This window comes from Ursus arctos, unplaced genomic scaffold (assembly GCF_023065955.2).
Source record: "Ursus arctos isolate Adak ecotype North America unplaced genomic scaffold, UrsArc2.0 scaffold_16, whole genome shotgun sequence".
In the NCBI taxonomy this organism is placed as follows: Eukaryota; Metazoa; Chordata; class Mammalia; order Carnivora; family Ursidae; genus Ursus; species Ursus arctos.
The window spans coordinates 57,938,444-57,961,653 of NW_026622830.1; the positions used below are offsets into that span (position 1 = coordinate 57,938,444).

A 23,210-nucleotide genomic window follows, 5' to 3' on the forward strand; every position below is an offset into this window, starting at 1 on the left:
GAGCTGTTGTCCTTCTACCCTGTTCCCTCAGTGAAAAACAATGGAATGAAATCCACGGTCTCCACCCAGGCTCAGGCCAGATTCTCCGCTCCCTGAGGTCCAGCTCTGACCTGTGACCCCTACGTAGGACATAAGTCTTGCATGGGAAATGGCTGGGTGAACCAAGGTCCGCCTGTTCTCTAGGAGCTGTTCAAGAAGCTGCTGCCCCATCAGTGCCTGGGCTCCGTCTGGTCCAAGCACAACAAGCCTGGCAGTGAGCACCTGGCACCCACAGTCCGGGCCACTGTCGCCCAGTTCAACGGTGTGGCCAAGTGTGTCATCACCACCTGCCTTGGCAACCCAAGCATGACAGCCCGGGACAGGGCCATGGTGGTGGAGCACTGGATCAAGGTGGCCAAGGTATGCAACGGGAAGCCCAGCTGAGGTGCTCTCCTGAGTCTCGGGCACTGCTCTTCCCTTGATCAGGTCTCAGAGTGGAAGGCCCTGGTCTTTGCCCTAGGGACTGTGCAGTCCCTAGGCTCTTTGGTCCAGGGGCATGCTGACCTCGCCTTGTGTGGCCCTATGCTGGGATGCTCCGTTTCTGCCTGGCTCCTTCCTTGGAGTGAGGTAAAATCCTCCTCCTCCTCTGGGCCTCACGTGTGCCCTCCGGCAGGTCCCTGGACAGCGGCTTCCTCCAGCAAGAGCGCCTTCCCCTGAGGGGGACTGAAACTTGAGAGCCAATCAGGTGCTGGCTCCTCACATGACAGCCCATTCTCTTCCCTCCCCAGGCCTGTCAAACCCTGAGGAACTACTCCTCCTTACATGCCATCCTCTCGGCTCTGCAGAGTGTCTCCATTCACCGCCTCGAGAACACGTGGGGGAAGGTTTCCAGGTGAGTAGGCCTCTCTCCATGGAGGGACCAGGATGGATGAGGGAGCTCCCAGAGGCTTGTCCTCTTCCCCCTCAGGCAGCTTGGACCTTCTGGGAGGCGGCAAACCCCGACCACAGGACCTGGGCTGGTGGGTGCGTCTCTCAGCCTTCCTGGTGAAGAGGCCACCATGCCTCCCGCTTTAGAAATCAGTTTTGCCAAATGTCCCACACGGGGCTGAGCTGCATTAAATCTCTTCACGTGTTTCCTTGACAGCCACTAAGCTCTCTGCCCATTTGAACCCCAAATTGACCCAAACAGTGTTTCTCAATGAATATGGGAAGGGAGGCCCAGGACGAGCCACATGTGAGCTCCCTCCCATGTCCTACAAAGACCTTAGTGCTCAGAGGATCCCAGAAGAAACCCTCAACCAGGCAGGTTGACACTTTGGGGTTCTCAAAGAAAAGGCACTCGCACTCAACCCTGCCACATTATTCGTCCATTGATCGTGCCTCCCTTGCCTCTCTTCAGGAAGCCATTGAGGATCTTTCAAAAGCTGTGCAGCAAGGACACCGCACAGGGCAGGAACCTACTCATCAAGGTAGCCTGGAAGGTGCAAGCCTGGAAAGAGAGGAGGGGTGGGAGGGAACAGGGTCCTGCGAGGATGAAGTCGGGAATGGTCTGAAGCATTCCTTGGGGAGGGGAAGCCTTTGGCATGAATGTGGTGACAGCCTAGGTGAGGATGCCGTTGGCAGTGAGGGGGCAAGCAGGTGGTGTCCAAGCAGACTCCCTAGCCTTGACACCCTCTCTCTTAGTGTCGAGAGCTGCTCCACGCGGTCACCTGGGATGGGCCAGGAGGCTGGAGCTTTTTCAGGGGAGGGTCCTTGTGGGCAACAGAGAACAGTGACTCATCCCACTCTCCCCCTTAGGACACAGGGTGTCGTGCCCTTCCTTGGCACTTTCCTCACCAAGTTGCTGATGTTGGATACCGCAGTGGAGGTCTATCTGGAGGTGGGTGAGCCTGAAGATTGTGGGGGATGGACCAGAATCTGGACCTGTGGGAATAGAGCACCCCTGTAATGAGCCCTGAGCTCTCAGGACTCGGCAAACCTACCCTGATGACAGCCTCAGAGCTGCGCCTGTGAGGTCGGAGTCTCTTGCCCATCTCAGCGATGAGTGAGGCGAGACTGCAGTTAGGACATGGCTCCCGGTGCCGAAGACTGGTGAAGCAGCAGAGCTTCCTGAAGGCAAAGCTGCATGAGGTCTGTCTGAGTGGACCTCAGCTTCCCCCGGTGAGTTTGCCCGTGGGGGGAGAATGAAGTCAGGACCCTCCACGTCAGCAAGCACCTCCGTAGCCGCAGCAGCCCCTTCCTGCCTGAGGCTTCGGCCTCCCCTACTGTCTTCTGAGAGGGTGGTGCTGCAGGGTCCCGACCTGTAGCCAGTCCATCTGGCCCATGTCCTCCTTTCTCTGGACCCCAGAGCCTGGCCTAGATCCCAGGCCCACTATCTGTGTATGCACGGCCCCCTCACGGGTCCTGGCCATGGTGCAGCATGAGAAGGGATGGGAATCAAGTGCTCCTAAGAACCAGGGGCCTCATTCTGATGGACTTTGTCTGCATTCCAGGGGAATGAGATCAACCACTACAAAAGAAATAAGGTGAGCATATGTGGCGCTTCCCGCAGGGAAGGGTAGGGAGTGGGCCTCAGAGATGTCCCTGGGAAGAACATTGCTTGGCTCCATCCCCTCCACCTCACATTTCCTGGGATCCCTTGAGAAGAAAGCAGTGCAAGTCCCATCCCGTTAGGAGATGGGGACAGAGCATGGCATCCAGGAGGACTTCCCGGAGGAGGGGCTACTGATACTCACCTCTGAGAACAGGTGGAGACCGGATGAATCTGCAGGGAGGAGGATGGCCATGTGTGCCAGGACCTGGGATGGGTCCCCGGTCCCGCTGCTCAACCCTCACCAGACCCTGCAGCTCCCCGCCCCCCCAGGCTCCCTATACATCCTGTGCTTCTCTCTCTGCTCAGGAATACCAAGTCATGACGGACATCATGCTGCTCCAGGTGGCTGCCGAGAATTACACCCTAGAGCCCGAGGATCCTTTTTGGGCCTGGTTCCAGGCTATGGAGCCGCTCAGCGAGGCTGAGAGGTGAGGCCCATCAGGAGCTGGGTCGGTGAGGTTCGGGGTGGACTCTTTCTGCTGGCCACTCCTGGGATCCTCCTTCCCTGGGCAGCCTCTGGCCTTGTTGCCGGGGTGCCAGACTCCAGCTGTGGGCAAACACTGGCAGAGACTCTTGAATGGAAGCTCCTGGGCAACTCACAGGTGTCCCTCTGTCCTTAGCTACACCCTGTCCTGCCAGCTGGAGCCCCGGTCCTAGCTGGTCAGCAGCACTCAAGAAGGAGAAGAACTGGCCGCAGTCAACCTCAGGGCTGTGCAAGTGTCCAGTGGCCCTCCAGGGATTCCTCAGCAGCTGCATATGGGCAGTCCTTGCGCCTTATTTACTCCACACCCCTTCCCCCCATCTATTTCCTTATGTAGGGGGCACCATTTAGTTGATTTAAATAGTACCGTGATAGATTTGCATGTTAGGAGAGTAAAGCCCTTGTTTTGTTTTAGAGCCCATGTGTGTGGTTTGGGTCTTTTACTTCCTGCAGTAATGGAAAACTTGCACAGACTCTCATATTCGTTCCTGACCTAGGAAATCTTCCAGAGTCATCAGCTACTGTATGTGGGAGGAAGGAGAAGTGCCAGCCTTTCTCCCTAGCCACTGGAGGGCACCCCGAAATCCCCCTTACTCAGAGCACGGGTCCATTTCATTCAATGAATTTGGGCAAACAGCAGAGACAGCCCCTCAGAACTCCTGAGATTTAGAGGTTGCAGGGACTTTCCCAGGAATAGCAACAACCACTGAAAGTGGGAGTCTTTAAGACTTGTACGCCCCAGAACTCCTTCCTGCCCCAGGACTGGGGTTGCCTTTCTCCGCTCTAAGGCCAGGAAGACTGTGTCCTGCTTCTTCCGTTGAGATGCTTTTTTGGTTTAGTGTTTGGTTTTGTATTGCCCCCGTATTTGGAACTTGTCGTATTGTAGTTCAATCTCTGGAACTGCATCAGCACCTAGTGGGGAAAAACACGGAAGGAGATCAAATCCTGCATGTGAAGGGGACAAAGCCAGAGGAAGATAATTTGCAGATGGACTCAGGGCAGGCACGACTTTCCAGCCTCAGTCTCCCCGTTGGCCGTTTACCAAGTTTGGAATCTTTCTGGGATTCTTGTCAATGATCTCTGGATTCCCTTTCCTGCTTGTTTTGTGTGTTGGGAAAAGATGGGAGGGGTACTTTAAAGGGCACACCTGAGCCTGGTTCCATGAACATCTATGCTGACCTAGGAGCCAGGATTTCCAGCCTTCGTGCATCTCCTTATGCAGTTCTTCTGAAGCAGCAGTTCCCTCCAGGCCCCAGGCTCTGGGTCAGATGCACAATAGCTACTGTTCCGTGGCTGGCATCTGATGGATCAGGGACGGGCTCTTTCTTGCCAGGATAATGGGCCATATCCTTGACCAGAGAAACCCCACACTCTCCTTGCTGTCCGTCATGACTTTTAGGTCCATGTTTTCTGAAGTCCATCATCTCTATTTCTTTTATAATAATTTTTTTTATTATGTTAGTCAGCATACAGTACTTCCCTAGTTTTTGATGTAAAGTTCCATGACTCATTACTTGCGTCTAACACCCAGTGCACCATGCAATAGGTGCCCTCCTTAATACCCAACACCAGCCTATCCCAATCCCCCACTCCCCTCCTCTCTGAAGCCCTCAGTTTGTTTCCCAGTGTCCATAGTCTCTTGTGGTTCATTCCCCCTTCTGTTTACCCCCCCTTCTTCCCTTTCTTCTCCTACTGATCTTCCTACTTCTTATGTTCCATAAATGAGTGAAACCATATGATAATTTTCCTTCTCTGTTTGACTTGACTTAGCATTATCTCCTCCAGTCCCGTCTATGTTGCAGCAAATGTTGAGAAATCGTTCTTTTTGATGGCTGAGTAATATTCCATTGTCACTAATATTCAACAGTTTACACACTCAGTCTCAGTTTGCACACTTACACTGACTTGTCCGAAATTAGGTACTCAGCCTGAGCCCCCAGACCTACTGGGTCCCCTGCGCATTGAAAGTGAGCAGATGAGAAGCATCTCGCATGCAACTGGTTGCCAAAACAAAGCAGGGGTACGAATACTTCTATCAGACAAAACAGAATATAAAAAAAAAAAAAGAGAGTAGTGAGTCACAAAGAAGGACACTGTGTCCCAATCATGGAGACAATGCAACAAGAAGATAGAACAATTTTAAATTTTTAGACACCCATCATAGGAGGACCCAAATACGTAAAACAGTTAATAACAAAAAGCAGGCAACTAATTGACTGTAATACAATACAGTAGGGGATCTAACACCCCCCTTCTATTAATGGACACATGATCCAAACTGAAAATCAACAAGGAAACAGTGGCTTTGGGTGATGCACTGGTTTTAACAGACGCATGCAGAACATTCCATCCTCCAACAGCACATACTCATTCCTTTCGATTGCACATGGAACGTCCTCCAGAGCAGATCACATATTAGGCTACCGAACAAGTCTCTACTAATTCAAAAAGATGGAAGTCATGGCATACATCTTTTCTGACCACAATGGTATGGACTAGAAATCAACCACAAGAGAAAAACCTGGAAAGACCATGAACACAAGGAGGTGAAAGAACACGCTCCCGAGAAATGAGTGGGTCAACCAGGAATTCAAAATAGGAAAAAAAATTACATGGAATCCAAGAACAATGACAAGACAAGCGTCCCAAAACTTTGGGATACAACAAAAGTGAATCTTAGAGGACCGGTTACAGCAATACAGGCCAGCTCCAAAAGCAAGAACAATCTCCCATCCCATCACCTGACACAAAGGGATCTAGCATAAGAACAGCAGAGAGCTCTAGAGCAGGGGATCAGCCTTGGTGCGTTGGAGCTCTTGCTGTTGGGCCCATGCATAGCTTCCGTCCTTGCTCAATTTCCCAGCAGGTATGGTGTTCTTTCCTTTCCTGCACAACAACTCCCACCATGTCCACTGGGGAATCAACCCTTTATGGAATTCTAGAATGCTAGAAACTGCCAAAAAGGCCCAGGAAACAACCGTGCCTTCCCCATTTGGTATATCAAGGTGCCGATTAGCTTTCTCTTTGGGGAACATTCAACAGTGGTTTTTGAGACATTGTCTTAGGCCTGGATCCCCTGGGGATCTCGTGAAAATACAGATTCTGATTCAGTAACACTGGGAGGGACCTGAGACTCTGCATTTCCAACATGCCCTCTGCGGATGCTGAGGCCACTTGTCCACGGACCACCCTGACAAACGGCGCCAGCAGGCCATTTGACCAAAGTTATCTGTTTCACCACTGAAAACAGAATTTTCAGCAACAGTTTGGCCGCAACGAGGAGGCCTTTTTATTGTCAGGAAGATAAACAGCCAGGGCAGGGCTTTGTCCACACCTGCAGGCCTCTCCTCCTCTTCTCTTCCAGGGCATATGGAGGCAGGATGGAAGGAGGTCAATAGTTTAGGAGCTTCTTTAGGTCAGTGGGTTTTCTTTCCTGTGCCCTCCTGTATCTCTGCGATGTGTGCAGAGCACAAAGTCCTTCCAAGAGGGATGGCCGAGGCTGAAAGGGGGTTAGGTGGGAGCCTGAGCTCCTGAGTCAGCCCTGGCACGTGGGCAGAGGCAGGCGCTAGGGGCCACTCTGTGTGTGGTGCACGGGCTCCCTCGCAAGTCCCCATGAACGGGCCAGAGGAGCTTCAGAGAGGACGGGCAGAAGACCCAATATTGCTCCAGGCGACAGAGGAGGGAAAAGACTGAGGTTGGTTCATGGCTGAATGGGCTTGGATGTGGCTGCAGGATGGAAAGTGGCTGCAGATATACTACAGCCCCGTTCAGGGTAGTCTTGATAGAATGCAGCGACGGGAAATTCTTTCAAGCATTTCAAAATTCTTTCAATTCTTTCAGGTGGTATGGAAAGAAAAGCAGCCTGAGGAAAGTATATACATTGGCTCGTGGCAGTGGTAGATGATTTGGCTCGTTGGTCAGGGACTGGGAGGAAGAAGATTTATGACAATTAGTCCTGGGGAACAGACATGTAGGTGGACCCATGGGAGTGGGCACCAGGTATGATGATCTTTGCATCACACATTGACATCCGCCCAAGCGCATTCAACCTGGAAAAGGCACTAAGCAGCCGAGTACATCTTGGCCACTTGATATCCATTCTAGCCTCTCACATTGCCCATCCCAGTGCTAGCATAACGGGCTCAGGAATGGACATGGTGACAAGGATGGAAGGCAGGGCCCCAAGACCTTCCCATTTCTTCTTTCAGCAACTATGCTCTGAGCACTCAGCCTGTGCCAGGTGAGTTGGTGGGCCCCAGTGCAGTCTGCAAATGGCCAAGTTGTTTCTGCTGTTCTGATGGAGAACACCTTGAAAGCAAGACGTGTGAAAGAACAGAGCAGATATTATACTCCAGTTACCAGCACAGTGTAGTAGGGAGGGCTAGGGAGTCACAGGAGAGGAGGGTCTGGAAGGCCTCCACATGGTGACATCTGCTGGTAGCAGATTGACAAGAGGGAGCAAGAGCTGCACACCTCTGGGAACAGTGTGTCAGGGAGAGGGCACCGCTGGGGCCAAATCTCTCAGACAGAAACTAGTTTGACGAAAGAAGATTCGGAAAGTGGCCAGAGTGGCTGGTGGAGGCTGGGAGGTGAGAACAAGAGATGGCAGTGGATGGGAGGGCCAGGTGCCGAAGCCTGGTCGACTGAGTTAGCTATCTGTTTGTCTCTGAGAACACTACTAGAAAGCTTAGCACTTCTGAAGCGTGATATTTCCTAGCTCCCAATTCGGGGGGGCCTGGAATCTCTGCACAGTTGAGACTGGGTGTTTCTGCCCCCAGGTCTCTGTGTGATGCAATCTGCGCCTCACCCGAGGCCCAACTGTGGTAAGATTTGCTCCCAAGTCACTGATGTGACTAATGTCAGGATTTAGCTCAGACTCAACAAAGTGGGTTTAAGCGAAATCCTGAATTTGAGTTCTTTTCTGCCTATTAGCCTGGGCACTCCCTAGGTTCCTTCCTCTGTGGGCCTTTATGTAGGGCAGTTCTAAACACCAGTGCTTGCTTCCCCAGTGCAGGGATACAGGAAAGAAAGGAAGGGAACAGAAGAGAGTAACAGGAAAGTGACAATGTTCTGTCATATTCTCTTGGTCAGAAACCTATTAGCAACCAGGCAGTGGATAGACAGGGAGGTATATAGCACGGGTGGGGATCCCTGGGAGCCACTGTGGAGTCAACGTGGTGGTATAGTCAGCACATTTCATCCAGACCATGAAACGGAGGTAAGCTTTAAAGTCGATGTGTGTTATGTTAACATGGGTTTGACTCCTGTGTGGCACTTAAGAGACAAAAAGAAAGAACAAAGAGAAAACAAACAAAAAACCAGTCTCAAATGTAGAGCACAGACTAGGGATGGCCAGGTGGGGGGATGGGTGAAATAGGTCATGGGGATTAAGAGTACACTTATGGTGCTGAGCACTGAGTAATGTACAGAACTATTGAGTCCCTGCTGTTCACCTGAAAGGAATATAACACTGTCTGTCAACTATAGTGTACTTTCAAACCTTAAGAAAAATCGGTCCTATGAGATCTAAGCTTAGAATACGCAGAGTTTCCTCATGAGGTCTCATCGGGCTGAACGTCAATCCACACGAAAGGTAAATGAAAATGTCCAAAGACAAAAGGACAGTCTGTTTCTATGGAAAGGCCAGGGCCCACCTCTGTGTTCACGTAAAAGGTAACGTCCTATGCTACTGGCAGTTGGAGCAGAGTTTCACTCAAGTCCTATTGGAGCGATGCTCCTCTGGTGTTCTCATTCTACTTGGTTGTGTGTCTTCACGAAGTAATTGAAATAACGATTCCTAACCTTTGTCTCGTGGATGAAGCAATATTCGACTATGGGTAGCCATCGAACGTTTGGAGCGGGAACAACTTTCGGAAAATATTTAGCATTCGTATCTCTCATCGTATTACAGATAAGGAAGCTGAAGCCCAACAAGGGCACCTGGGGAACAATAACACAGAGGAGGTTCTCCTGACACCTGGTTCAGGGTCCTAACTCATTGAGGAAGTGTGAAGAACGCCCAACCCTCCAGGGTCAATGGACATATCATTTGAACGTGTCATTTTTAAAGAAAAGTGAAATGCGGTCAAACATGGAAAGACAGAAAATAACATCCTTTTAAAGAAAATCCACTATGATCCTCTACACTGTTTCTTACGTTCCACATATGAGTGAAAACTGATGATAATCATAGGGGAAAGGAGGGAAAACTGACCGGGAAGCCATCAGAGACGGAGCAAAACCATGAGGGGCTCTTAAGCACAGAGAACAACTGAGGGTGGCTGGAGGGGAGCTGGGTGGGGGGATGGGGCAACTGGGTGAGGAGCATAAAGGAGGGCACGTGATGTGATGAGCACTAAGTGGTATATGCAACTGATGAGTTATTCAACACTACATCTGAAATAAGGATGGACTGTATGTCGGCTAATCGAATTTCAATAAAAAAATAACGGAAATCCAAGGTTCTGTGTTTTCTTGTTTTCAATACGAAAAATACCGGATGATTTCTTTTCTTCCCACAAGCAATGAAGGGAGCTAGCCTATTCAAGGTGAGGCAGTTTTCAGGGCATGCTGCCTTTTTCATTTCAACCCTAAAGAGACTTTCAAACATGCTTTCAGTTCCAGGCCTCTTGCCCTTCGAGTCCATTCCGAGCACCCTTGACAGGGTGGCAAAAACTTTGTTTCTTCAAGGTGGGTCACCTCAAGCAGGTAACATCTGTACTTGCCACAGAGTTACTACAGGTGTGCACCCTCCATCACTTACAAGTGCCTCTCGACAAGATTTCCTCACAGGCGGCATGAATACTGGTGGCTGATGGTTTTCTCTTTGATGACATTGATCCCATTTTTTCACTTGCACGATGACTGGGAGTCGGCTCTCGGTCTCATTCCTGGTGGTGATACAGCTCTCCAGCTCCCCCTCAAACATGTCCATCTCCTCTCTCCCAGAGAGGAACATGCAGAACTTAGGGACCATGAACTGGGAACACAGAGCAAACATATAAAGGTCTTGCCTGACTTCAGCTCAGCATAGGAGGGACATACTGTTCCCCTTTGGTTTGACCCCAGTGTAATTTAGTACTCTAACCTTCTTTGCCATGGACTCCAGACAGTGGCTCACCAAGATGGGAGGGATACGGAGTTCCTTGCAGACACGCCCACACACCACGTTCATCACCTTCTAGCATGTAAGACTATGTCCCTCATCTGATTAAGAAACTCTTCAAACGTTAATGGATCAGAGTGCAATGAAAGTCTAACTTGGAAGAAGGGCTGAGCTCGGGGATCCGTCCAGTCATATGTCTCACTGCTCCCATCATCCACATAGGTGCTGCACAAAATGGACAAGGTCCCATTTCCAGTACACAGCTCATGCTGGCCCATCATACATATTCCTATCCTCTTGCGATCACATAGAGTCATGACCCCATCATCATGCCAGTGCTTCTCCAGTTCATGCTGCTCTCTTACTCCACTAATGAACCTTTTTCATCTCGGAAGTGCAGCCCAATAATATTCATTTTCATAGCTTCACAAAATAGGATTTGGCCGTGCTTTAATGCATATGACCTGCAAGGCACAGGATATAAAAGAAAAATAAATTCACGTACAGGACATTCAGAATACTTACAATCTTTGTGACTTTAAAGACATTAGCAATGAAGTAAAAACACAATCCACATGATGGGAGACCATATTTGCAAACTGTCTATCTGGCAGGGGCTCAATATCCAGAATGAATAGAGATCACATGAACTCAACAACAGACAACAAAATGAATGCAATGCGTGAATGTGCAAATTGGGAATAGGCATATCCTCAAAGATGTGCACGTGAAAAGAAATTTGAAAAGATACATCACTATTGTTAAGGGAAATGCAAATTATAAAAAGCAACGAGATACCATTTTACATCCTTTAAGATGACTCTTCCAAAAAAAAAAAAAAAAAAAGCAATCAGAAGGGAAAAAAAGAGCAAGTGTTGGCCAAGATGTGGAGAAGATGGAAGCCTTATTCAATGTGTGTGGTAGGAATGTTTAACAGCATAGTTGTGAAATCAGTATGGTAGTTTCAAAAAAATGAAAATTAGACTTACTATGTGTTCCAGTAACTCCACTTCTGGGGTGTATACCCAAATTAATTGACAGCATGGTCTTGAAGACATATCTGAACACACATTTTCATGGCATCATTATTCATAATAGCTAAACCATGAAAGCAATCCAAGTATCTGTCGAGGGAGGAACAGATGTTGTATGTACACATATTGGAATAGCATTCATTCTTCAAAGTGGAAGAAGACATTGACATATGCCACAACATGGGTGAACCTGGAGGATATTATGCTAAGTAGATGAGTATTCATGAAAAGACACACTTTGACTTCACTCTTAGGACCTACCTAGAGTAAATTGCCAAAGACAGTAGAATGGTGTTGCCAAGGGCTGGAAGTAGGCGGTCATTGGAAGTTTCTGATTCATGGTATAGAGTTTGAGTTTTACAAGATACAATGAGATGTGAAGCTGGGTTACAGGGAGGTTGTTCAAACATATTAATGCATGGAACACACTTAGAATGTACTCCATGAACTTAATGGACTTAACGACATGAAAATAAATGTAAACTGCAAATACGGAGAAACGAACTCGGGACAATTTCGTCTAGCCATTTATATCCTTTCGTTTAGGTCCCATCTCAGACATTTTGCTTCAGCCATTTTCCATGAGGCGACTTTGATCAAACAAAATGTTCTCATTCTGTGCCCACTTGGAAGCTTACAATCAGAATTTTCCAAAACATGAACAGTTTTTTCAAAAGTTACTATCTGAGGTCACTTATTAAGACTTTCTATTCTTTGACAAATTGTTAAATGGAACAACATTTTAAAATTCTATTTCATCTGCTTTAATTTTAATTCACTGATTTTCAATTTCAGAATCGACTTTCTATGCCAATGGCTTGAAGATTTTAACCCCTAGGATAACCTACTGGCTTTCGGTTCTGCTGTTTTCAGTTTTGTTTACGTGACATTCTTTTTACCACGTCCAATTTCCTGATGCTCTCTATGAATATTAAAATATTTTTTTGCTCCAGTTGTTTTGATACATTTGACATACAGAACTGTGTATGTTGAAGATACCTGGCGTAATGATGTTCCTTTCGTATACTGTGAAACGATCGCCAGAATAAATTTAGTCCGCCGCCATCATCATCTCTAGAGATACAAAAATGAAGTTAAAAGAAAAGAAAGAGAGGTTTTTCTTTGTGATGAGAACTCTCAGAACTTGCTCTTTTCACACCTCTCCAATACACCATAGAGCAGTAATGAACTGTAGTCCTGGGGTGTACTGTAAATCCCTATTCCTTATTGATCTGAAACTGGAATTTGTACCTTTTGCCATTCACTCAATTCCTGTACCCCCTCTGCCCTCTGCTTCTGGTTACTTCAATCTGATCTCTTTTTCTGAGTTAGTCTTCCTCCTTTTCTCTTCTTTGTCTCAGATTCCACAGAGAAGGGAAAAATAGAGATCCTGCTCCTTTGCTCTGTGACTCTGCAAAGGCACTGCGTTGAGGACCCCCGAGAAAAGGCATGGCTTTCTTTGCTGGTGTGCCTGCATGGGGCTGTGCCACCAGAGCTGGAGAACTGGGTACAGGGCGCTTCCTTGTCCATGGTACCTGGTGAGTTCTGCTGGAGGAACTGGAGCAGGAAGAGTCAGGCAGAGGCCATTGTGGTTGTCGCCCCTGCCCAGAAACAGCTTGAAAGTTTTAGTAGCATTCTGCAGTCTAGGTGCTTAAGAGGGGAGGTGGGCTCCAAGATCTTCTCAATTGTTCATTGAGTAACTACACACTGAGCACTGCCCTATGCCAGGTATCTTGCTGGGCCCATGCGCGGAGCTGAAATTACCTAGGGCTCCTTTGCTTTAGGAGCTCCCAGTCTACACATGGACCAAAGCTCCAAAGAGAACGCACGTGAAAGAAAAGAGCAAGCGCTCTGTAGTAGGAATGAAGTGTACTACGGAGGAAGGCTGGGGAGTCATTGCATGGAAAGATATGAAAGGCCTCACTGAAGCTGAGGTTGCTGAGAACAGATTGACCAAAGGGAGCTAGGCCTGCACACGTCAGGGAGCAGCGTTTCAGGAAGAAGTGACTTGTGCTGCAGACACTCAATAACAGAAGCCAGTTTGGCCAGAGGAGTGAAAAAGGCAGCCAGGGTGGCTGCAGGGACACTAGCAGGAGAGCAGAGGGGAGGGAGGAAGGCAGGGACAGATGCTGAGGCCTGGGAGACTGTTACTTATCTAGAGTTGCCCCGGGACTGCATTGCCCTGATACCCTGCATGTGCAGGTGCATCGCTTTAATTTCTAACAGTATTTGTGGGTGAAGAATGCGGGCCCAAATTAGCATGGTTCCCCAGGCTCAAGGTGTGTCAGTGGCTGCGGCTGTGACCAGGGCCATACTGGAAGAGGATTTTGTCATAAGTTGGCTCACGTGACTCGGGATGCCATCTGGACTCAGAAGCTGAGTTCCTGTGTGTCTTTTGGCCTTGGCACTGCCTCCGTTCTCTATCCTGTGAGCCTCTGTAGATGGCAGCTCAAAACATCAGTGCTTGGTTCTGGTTCAGAGAGAGAGAAGAAGAAGGGAAAGGGAAGGAGTGAGTAGTGGAACATGATGGAAAGTAACTAGGGAGTGAGAAACTCTTTGCATGACATGTAGAGAAGCTCTAGGCATGGTACTTGATCACGTTGAATATGTCCTGTGGGTCAAAAGACAGTCACTGACCACTTAGCAGTTACAGTCTGATGCCTATACCACAGGTCAGGATCCCTGGGAGCCATGGTGAAAGCCACTCCCCTCATAGACCCAAACGAGGTAACGGGGTCTCGTTCTTCATATAACGGGAAACAATTGCATGGTTTTACTACAGAGGATGACAATGCCTGCATCTTCTTGCTTTTCCAGGCCATCATGGTGCCCACCTTAAAATGAGGCCAAGAGGGAAAGTGACAGTTGCAGTATTACAGGGCTGGAACCCAGGCCTCTTCTGAGCGGCCCTCCATGCCAAATCCCACCCCTTCTTGTAATTCTTCCATCTTGAAAATTGTGCCTCAGATACACAGGGGACCACCCCACACATGTAATAAATACTCTTATCCACAGACACCCGAGGATGTCCCAAGGAAGTAGATTCTAGCCTGATCCACACACTGCAGGCTGGGAAAGTGGGGACTACGTGAGAGACACAATGACATAGGACACACAAGTGCGCAAAGAAACACAGAACGTAAGGTCTGAATTCAGCTCTGCCTCCTGAAGCTTCAGACACTAGTTCCATTTCCAGAGAGTGGTGGCTATGGCCTTTTTGGCTCATTGTGTCCAGTTAAGGAGATGACATGGGGGAGAAAGCTAAGGAGTCAACTGCCAAGAAGGGGCTCTGGATAGGTCTGACTGAACACATGGTCCCAGGGATTAGAATCTTGAAAGAGTGACCTCACTTCCTCTGTGATAGGCCCCAACTGAACTTAGAACTCTGGTAACCGGGCACCCAGATTCAAAAGACAACCTGCTCTCCAGCTCACTTGAGTGGAGACGTTCGAGAGAACAGGATGTTCTCTTGCTGCCTTCCTCCCTTCAGGGTCTCTGGGCCCAGGCAAGCCCAGAGAGAGAGACTTTCAAATAATTGTAGACGTCGGCTCAGCCCGCTTTTCCGAGCCCTCTGGACATGTGGCAGGAGACACCAACAGGTAACACGAGGCAGCTCAGGGCAGCCCACTGGAGAGCAGGCAACAACTGTGATGTCACCTCAGCAGGCCCACACCTCTTGCCCCTCATTATGTGTGTCCCTGTGTGTGTGTTGGGGTGGGGGGCTGGTTGTCTATGTGTAGAGAAGGGGACAGAGGATGTGGGACACACCCTTCCTGGGCAGAAGGAAGCTGCCAGGTGTTGGAAGCCTGGCCCATCTTTCATGTTCACACCCCAGGTCATAGCAGGCGGGATGAGAAGCTGAGCACTGGGGACCAAGCTCAACTACCTCGATGTTAATCACGAGCTCTAGAGTTTCATCCGGCTACGTCCTTGCTCGATGTCTTTTCAGCTGCCCCTCTTTGCCTCAACTGGAGAGCAGGATTTCTAATGCGGGTGGCCCCTTGTGGCAATGTCCCGGGAGGACACTAATGTCTCTTGACCCCATGTCTATGGGGCACTGCATTTTCAGAGCTGCACCCAGGAGGTCATCGAAGAGCTGGTCTGGGACTTCAACTACAACGCCCTAGACAAGTGGCAGGTGCACCAGGCCACCCAGGATCAGTGCCGCTCTGAGGTGAGAATGGGAAGAGGGTTCCACGCACCCAGGGCCCCCACACAAATATGGGGACAAACCTGGGGCCCTCCCATGGTGTTTCTATATGAGTGCCCTGCAGGCCCAACCACAAAGTCATCCCAGTATCCACACCTCCACCACCAGCTGTGGGAGAAGGTAGGAAGACACTCTTCCCATAGGTGGGAATGGTAGAGAATAGTGTTCATGTTTTTTGCAGTTTGGGGCGTGGGTTATTCTGTTTCATTCTGTTTTGTGTGACTTTTCCCACAGCCATGAGTGTCTTTGCATTTTGCTACTGTTTTGAGTATTTTCTTGACTCACCCCAGCCATCCTGTGTAGAACCCAGCTCCACTGTCCTTGGAGAACGTGTCCAAGGCCTTATGAATCCTCACCCCACACAGGGTGATTGAACATAAAAGGAACGGTGGGATGAAGCCATTCTATATGTTCCTCTGTAACGTATCACCTCTCAGAACACATCGACTCATTGTATGTCCCCCGGGTCACAAGCTGTGTCCTCATATGTCTTTTTGGACCTCCGTATGGGAGGTTGTCTGCCACCGTGATTCAGCCTTTCAAGCACGGATTGGGTGCAAGGCCTCTGATGCCTCCTGGCCCAGGTAGTGGACTCTGTCTTTTCAGAGTTCAATCCAGGCCATCTTTGAGGAGCTGCTTGCTCCAAGGGCTCAGCTACTCCATCTCCCTTGACAAGCAGCAGGTGCCTCGGCCCACAACAGCATCCAATGCTGGTCTGGGGTGAGAACAGGTCCAGATTGATGTCCAATCTCAGGACCCACAGATGATCACGGCAAGGCCAGAACCCACACTAGAAACAACCGGCTCCCCTGGGGCCTGCCGAGGAAGGTGGATTTCCCCTGAACCTTTCTCCCCACCTTAGGAACAGAGCAGGCCGCAGCAGCCTAGGGAAATGCCATGCATTCCATGCTCTGGACAGTTCTCAGGCCCAACGTCTATGATCTCGAGCAGCGTTGGAGATGCTAAGCCTGTGCTTTCTCCTGTCTGCAGTAGGGATGTTGACTGATGACTCAAAGGCATACAGTTCTTAATAAAGCCTATTCAGAGAGAGAAAGGCTGTGGTGGCTCAGCTAACAAGATGTGTTGAAGTGACCAATGCTTTCTCATTTCACCCCTAAAGGCAATTGTACTTTCAAGCCTAGAGCCTTTTTCTGGGTGGGCCCTCAAGTCCCTTTTCTTGCACAAGTTCCCGAAGGGATGGGACTCTCTGGTCTGAGCACCAGACCCTGATCATCCTGGTGGTTCGTGGTGTTGAAGCTGACTCCATTGCCCCCCACACCCCCCTTCTCTACCTGGTGGGAAAAGGAATCATCCCTGTCCCTGGATGAGGCCCAGACGATGCTGAGGCTCCGAGAAGGCACAATGGAGCGTTTCGTACAGTCCCTGGTGCCATCCTTCCCAGATGGGAGCATCTCAACCACCTCAACGATCTTCTGCATGTACGAGATGTTCACTTCAGCCACACAGGTCCTGGGCCAGCAGTTCAATCGGTGAGTGCCCACCCCATGCACAGCACAGGGTGAGCCTCCCATCTACTGGGTGTACATCTCGGGAATGGCCCTACCCCTCTCTGACCTTCCCTTTCCTCTTCTGAAAACTGGGGTGGTTAAGAGGATGAACCTCATACAGTTACTGTAGGAAATCATGGGAGGAAACATGGCACGGGCTACTCTGGTGCTTGGCTCTGTAGAAAGGGCTCCTGGACGTGCTGGGCATCTTCTTGCTTAATAGTTCTCTCTCTCTGGTCAAGAAGCTCTCAAGTGCAACCCTCACAGGCCGGTGGCCCTTCTGGGTTGACGAAAGGAAATGCAAAGCAGGCAGTTTCCCCATGTGCAAAGGACTTCTGAGATTCCATCTAGATGGTTCTGGTAGTTGTCCTTTGTGTGAGCAGCTCAGGGGCACACTGGGAGCAGGCAGACCAGCCCACGGGCCACTCAGGATTTGGAAAGTGCGGGCTGGGAAGTAGTCATTCAAGAATGTATATTAAGCACCTAGGAATGTGAATGGACAGAGGAGATACAGTGTCTGGGTCTCAGTTCTAGTCAGAGGGTCAGATAGGCACTCTGCACACCCTAAGCATGCATGTCCAATGGTTGTTAGATGTGATATCTTCGTAGCCTCCTCTAGCTTTGAAAGGATCCACCAAGAGCTGGATCATAGGACAGATGAAATGATCAAGTAAAACTGGGACAGGGGTTTGGGTCCAGAAGCAGGGCTGGCTGCCTCCACAGAGCAGGGTGGGGGACTACAGGGGTGGTGGCTGGGGAGGGATTTGCCGAACCAGGGATCTCACCGATCTCTTGATTTCCAGTGGGTGGGCTTCATCTGGGGGGCTTCATGTGAAGAAGCAAATGAGTCAAAGAAGGCTGTGGAGGGGGTCCCGGGCCCTCTGGGCGGCAGAGCACAGTCTGGGCTCAGTGGGTGCCTGAAACACCCATCCCTTTGACGGCCCCAACTTGCTCTGCCTGCCCCTCCCTGCTGACCACCCCAACCGGGGCCAAGAACCGAGGGTGTGCTGAGCCGACCACTCACAAATCTGCCTCCAACCTGAGCCTTGATACTGGTGTGCGTGGAGGATAGAATAGACCAGGCCCATGGCCAGGTAGAGGAGAGGAGAAGTGGAAAAACCAGACTCATTCAGGTTTTCAGGAGGACCAGGCCTCCCAATACGAGGGCAGCTAGAGAGGGGTTGGAAGGGGGCTGGGGCCATCCTCTGGGACCCATACAGAAAGAACGGTGCTGTGGGAGTAGCATGTGCAATGCAAGGCCAGGCCTCTGACTCTGCTCCACATATGACTCTCCCCAGCACCCTGTCTCCCATCTTGGGTACCTGGCCTGACCAGAATTTGCAGGCTATCTATCAGTCCCTGGGCTGTGACCGTGTCGAGATCAAGGTGGCCTATGTGCATGGGGCCATGGTTCTGAAGTGGCATGCCTGGGACCTGACAAACCATGTCCCCCTTCTCCTGATGCAGCGGGAACTTCTGGCGCTCACTGAGGCAGAGGTGGAGGGTAAGGGGGATGGCAAGCTGGGAAGGCTAACTGGGATGCGGTTCATGGGCTGGGTATTCCTTTCAAGGCCATGGGGTCTGTCCTGGTTTTGCAAAGGCATCCGGAAAGTCAGTGATGTAGATGAACCTTTCTCTGTCTCCTGCCCCAGTGCCAGCTCCAGGGCTCCTTCCAGCGGCAGAGCCAGGAACAGGGCCTCCTATAGAGCTAGAGGCGACCCCAGCTCTGTGTCAACTGTCACCTGTGGTGTCAGAGCCAGCCTCCCCTCCGTCAGCTGTTCCAGAACTGCAACCCGTGCTCCCATCTTCTGCATGTGTGCCGGGTGCTGAGCAGCAGTCAGCTGGACCACCCTTTTTGCTAGAAAGTTTCACTCAGGCAACAGCCACAGAGCCCACCGCGGCCCCAGAGGCTTCCTGCCACCGCTGTGTCACCCCAAAGAACCAGCTGGGTGAGGAGAAGCCCGACCTCCTGGACTTCCCTCCCAGGCTGGTGGCAGAGCAGCTCACGTATATGGATGCGGTGAGCAGCTGGGCTCTCAGGGTGGGCCAGGGGCAGGCCTTCCTTCTGCTCTCACCTGCCCCACACCTGCCTTTCCCTGATGTGGACTCCTATGGTCTGGGACCAAATCTCAGCTCCACCACTTCCCAACCCTGTCAACCCATCAAGGTGCTTAGCCCCAAGCTTTCACTGTCCAGCTGCGGACTGTAGCGAGAGACCCTGATAAGCACTGATACGGAGGTACTAGGGAGAAGAAATGAGCCAGAATGGAGAGACCAATGGGCAGGCCCTGGTCCCGTGGGTGGAGGAGGGCAGCTCCCTGTGTTCAGTCAAGTCCATGGGTCACCCACTCATGTGCCTTGGAGGATGAGTACCCTCAGCGTTGATTAGGCATCTGATGTGTCCATGAGGACAGGGCAGACGGAAAAACGTGTGGTTGCAGCTCCCGTGTGAGAATGTGCATCTGAAAGGGGGGAAGGACCAGGGGGATGACCAGTTGGAGGGGAGGGGAAGAAGCCCCCTTGGGTTGGACCACCTTGCAGTGCCACCTGGAGCTGGGAGTTCCTGAGCATGATCAGGGTGCCAATGCCCTCCTTCCTTCCCTTGCTCTGTTTGCTCCTGGGTCATTGTGTACTGGGTTCCCTCAGGGAAAAACAGTGGAATGAAATCCACGGTCTCGAACCAGGCTCAGGCCAGATTCTCAGCTCCCTGAGGTCCAGCTCTGACCTGTGACCCCTACGTAGGACATGAGTCTTGCATGGGAAATGGCTGGGTGAACCAAGGTCCGCCTGTTCTCTAGGAGCTGTTCAAGAAGCTGCTGCCCCATCAGTGCCTGGGCTCCGTCTGGTCCAAGCGCAACAAGCCTGGCAATGAGCACCTGGCACCCACAGTCCGGGCCACTGTCGCCCAGTTCAACGGTGTGGCCAAGTGTGTCATCACCACCTGCCTTGGCAACCCAAGCATGACAGCCCGGGACAGGGCCATGGTGGTGGAGCACTGGATCAAGGTGGCCAAGGTATGCAACGGGAAGCCCAGCCGAGGTGCTCTCCTGAGTCTCGGGCACTGCTCTTCCCTTGATCAGGTCTCAGGGTGGAAGGCCCTGGTCTTTGCCCTAGGGACTGTGCAGTCCCTAGGCTCTTTGGTCCAGGGGCATGCTGACCTCGCCTTGCATGGCCCCATGCTGGGATGCTCCGTTTCTGCCTGGCTCCTTCCTTGGAGTGAGGTAAAATCTTCCTCCTCCTCTGGGCCTCACGTGTGCCCTTCGGCAGGTCCCTGGACAGCGGCTTCCTCCAGCAGGAGCACTTTCCCCTGAGGGGGACTGAAGCTTGAGAGCCAATCAGGTGCCGGCTCCCCAAGTGACAGCCCATTCTCTTCCCTCCCCAGGCCTGTCAAACCCTGAGGAACTACTCGTCCTTACGTGCCATCCTCTCGGCTCTGCAGAGTGTCTCCATTCACCGCCTCGAGAACACGTGGGGGAAGGTTTCCAGGTGAGTAGGCCTCTCTCCATGGAGGGACCAGGATGGACGAGGGAGCTCCCAGAGGCTTGTCCTCTTCCCCCTCAGGCAGCTTGGACCTTCTGGGAGGCGGCAAACCCCGACCACAGGACCTGGGCTGGTGGGTGCGTCTCTCAGCCTCCCTGGTGAGGAGGTCACCATGCCTCCCGCTTTAGAAATCAGTTTTGCCAAATGTCCCACACGTGGCTGAGCTGCATTAAATCTCTTCACGTGTTTCCTTGACAGCCACTAAGCTCTCTGCCCATTTGAACCCCAAATTGACCCAAACAGAGTTTCTCAATGAATATGGGAAGGGAGGCCCAGGACGAGCCACATGAGAGCTCCCTCCCATGTCCTACAAAGACCTTAGTGCTCAGAGGATCCCAGAAGTAACCCTCAACCAGGCAGGTTGACACTCTGGGGTTCTCAAAGAAAAGGCACTCGCACTCAACCCTGCCACATTATTCGTCCATTGATCGTGCCTCCCTTGCCTCTCTTCAGGAAGCCATTGAGGATCTTTCAAAAGCTGTGCAGCAAGGACACCGCACAGGGCAGGAACCTGCTCATCAAGGTAGCCTGGAAGGTGCAGGTCTGGAAAGAGAGGAGGGGTGGGAGGGAACAGGGTCCTGAGTGGATGAAGTCGGGAATGGTCTGAAGCATTCCTTGGGGAGGGGAAGCCTTTGTCATGAATGTGGCGACAGCCTAGGTGAGGATGCCGTTGGCGGCGAGGGGGCAAGCAGGTGGTGTCCAAGCAGACTCCCTAGCCTAGACACCCTCTCTCTCTGTGTCGACAGCTGGTCCAGGTGGGGGCCTTTACAAACCTGGAGAGCCCAGAGGACAGACCTGTGCTCAGTGATGGGGTTGGGCTGGGTTGAGGGCCACAACAATGATGAGAGTAATAGGACCCTGAGTCCTCAGGAGACCATGGGAGATAGGTGGAGTTGTCACGTTTCCCGATGAGAAAACAGGCTCGGGGAGGCCAGGCTGCAAGCTCAAGGTCACACATGGAGTGAACGTTGGAGTGAGATTGTTCTGGAATCACTCACGGCCTGCTCCTGGATAATGGGGCCTCAGGATCAGTATGAGTTAGGTCAGATGTCTAGGTTGTGAAGTCCAAGATGGTGGGGGCAAGTGGCCTGAGGGTATGATGGTCTCAAGGAACTTGTCCTTGGCCCTGCAGGAGCGACCATCCAATAGATTTGCCACCATGGTGATGGCCCTCCGGGGAGCCCAGAAGAGGATGCAGAAGAAGGTGAGTGTGCCTGAGGCCCAGGGCCTCCAAAGTCAGAGGAGGAGGAGGGCTCCTCCCTGAGGGCTGGAAGCCTCCCAAAAAGGAAAGATCAGGAAGGGGGGGGCCTTCCCACTCCAGCTGCGGCTTCTGGGGCCACAGCTTCTACAATTCTTATTTCAAAAGGACCAGGAGGAGGGTCCAGAGTGGTCCATAGAGAATGGGTTTTGCGGGTGGGGAGGGACCGACCTAGTGCTCCATTCCCTGGCATTTTTGAAAAGCAGGCCCTGAAGGTGATGAGGAGGAGTCTGATGTTCTGGGGGGGGAGGGGAAAGGGAACCCGTGGGGGGAGGCTGCTAAGGGTCCTAGGCTGCTCCACGTGAGCCCCTGGGGTGGGCTAGGAGGCTGGAGCATTTTCAGTGGAGGGTCCCTGTGGACACCAGAGAGCAGGGACTCATCCCAACCCTCCCCCTCATGACACAGGGTGTCGTGCCTTTCCTTGGCACTTTCCTCACCGAGCTGGTGATGTTAGATACCGCCATGGAGGACTATCTGGAGGTGGGTGAGCCTGAGGATTGTGGGGGAGGGACCAGAATCCGGAGGTTTGGGAGCAGAACGCCCCTGTACTGAGCCCTGAGCTCTCAGGACTCGGCAAACCTCCCGTCATGACAGCCTCACGGCTACCCTGTGAGCCTGGGGGCTGTTGCCCATCTCAGGGATGAGCGAGGTGAGGCTGCAGTTAGGCCACGGCTCCCGGTGCCGAAGACTGGTGAAGCAGCAGAGCTTCCTGAAGGCAAAGCTGCGTGAGGTCTGTCTGAGTGGACCTCAGCCTCCCCCGGTGAGTTTGCCCGTGGGGGGAGAATGAAGTCAGGACCCTCCACGTCAGCAAGCACCTCAGTAGCCGCAGCAGCCCCTTCCTGCCTGAGGCTTCGGCCTCCCCTACTGTCTTCCGAGAGGGTGGTGCTGCAGGGTCCCGACCTGTAGCCAGTCCATCTGCCCCATGTCCTCCTTTCTCTGGACCCCAGAGCCTGGCCTAGATCCCAGGCCCACTATCTGTGTATGCACGGCCCCCTCATGGGTCCTGGCCATGGTGCAGCATGAGAAGGGATGGGAATCAAGTGCTCCTAAGAACCAGGGGCCTCATTCTGATGGACTTTGTCTGCATTCCAGGGGAATGAGATCAACCACCAAAAAAGAAATAAGATGAGCATATGTGGCGCTTCCCGCAGGGAAGGGTAGGGAGTGGGCCTCAGAGATGTCCCTGGGAAGAACATTGCTTGGCTCCATGCCCTCCACCTCACATTTCCTGGGATCCCTTGAGAAGAAAGCAGTGCAAGTCCCATCCCGTTAGGAGATGGGGACAGAGCATGGCATCCAGGAGGACTTCCCGGAGGAGGGGCTACTGATACTCACCTCTGAGAACAGGTGGAGACCGGATGAATCTGCAGGGAGGAGGATGGCCATGTGTGCCAGGACCTGGGATGGGTGCCCGGTCCCGGTGCTCAACCCTCACCAGACCCTGCAGCTCCCCGCCCCCCCCCCCCCCCCCAGGCTCCCTATACATCCTGTGCTTCTCTCTC

General features: G+C 51.7%; 3 protein-coding genes and 1 long non-coding RNA gene across 5 annotated transcripts; 3 read left to right on the forward strand and 1 right to left on the reverse strand.

The window, feature by feature from the left end:
- Positions 1-189: 189 nt before the first annotated feature.
- On the forward strand, positions 190-2,604 carry LOC130543886 (ral-GDS-related protein-like). The gene is made up of 5 exons (XM_057313002.1): positions 190-399; positions 768-871; positions 1,379-1,448; positions 1,777-2,139; positions 2,472-2,604. Exons 1-4 carry the CDS (start codon positions 346-348, stop codon positions 1,864-1,866), a joined length of 318 nt encoding a protein of 105 aa, XP_057168985.1. The 5' UTR covers positions 190-345; the 3' UTR covers positions 1,867-2,139; positions 2,472-2,604.
- Positions 2,605-4,482: 1,878 nt separating this feature from the next.
- On the reverse strand, positions 4,483-12,633 carry LOC130543895 (uncharacterized). The gene is made up of 2 exons (XR_008959651.1): positions 11,148-12,633; positions 4,483-10,622 (listed from the first exon to the last, which is right to left on the reverse strand). It is a non-coding gene; the product is annotated as an uncharacterized LOC130543895 (long non-coding RNA).
- Positions 12,634-12,708: 75 nt separating this feature from the next.
- Positions 12,709-17,649, forward strand: LOC130543887 (ral guanine nucleotide dissociation stimulator-like). The gene is made up of 3 exons (XM_057313003.1): positions 12,709-12,723; positions 15,262-15,366; positions 16,708-17,649. The coding sequence occupies exons 1-3, from the start codon at positions 12,721-12,723 to the stop codon at positions 16,894-16,896; spliced, it is 297 nt and encodes a 98-aa protein (XP_057168986.1). The 5' UTR covers positions 12,709-12,720; the 3' UTR covers positions 16,897-17,649.
- Positions 17,650-17,698: 49 nt separating this feature from the next.
- On the forward strand, positions 17,699-21,910 carry LOC130543882 (ral guanine nucleotide dissociation stimulator-like). Of its 2 annotated transcripts, XM_057312986.1 has the most exons (5): positions 17,699-18,414; positions 19,709-19,924; positions 20,293-20,396; positions 20,904-20,973; positions 21,583-21,910. In XM_057312986.1, exons 2-5 carry the CDS (start codon positions 19,871-19,873, stop codon positions 21,712-21,714), a joined length of 360 nt encoding a protein of 119 aa, XP_057168969.1. In that variant the 5' UTR covers positions 17,699-18,414; positions 19,709-19,870; the 3' UTR covers positions 21,715-21,910. The 2 variants fall into 2 exon arrangements, with proteins under 2 accessions (XP_057168969.1, XP_057168968.1); XM_057312985.1 differs by lacking the exons at positions 19,709-19,924; positions 20,293-20,396; positions 20,904-20,973; positions 21,583-21,910 and adding an exon at positions 18,563-19,293.
- Positions 21,911-23,210: the final 1,300 nt, after the last annotated feature.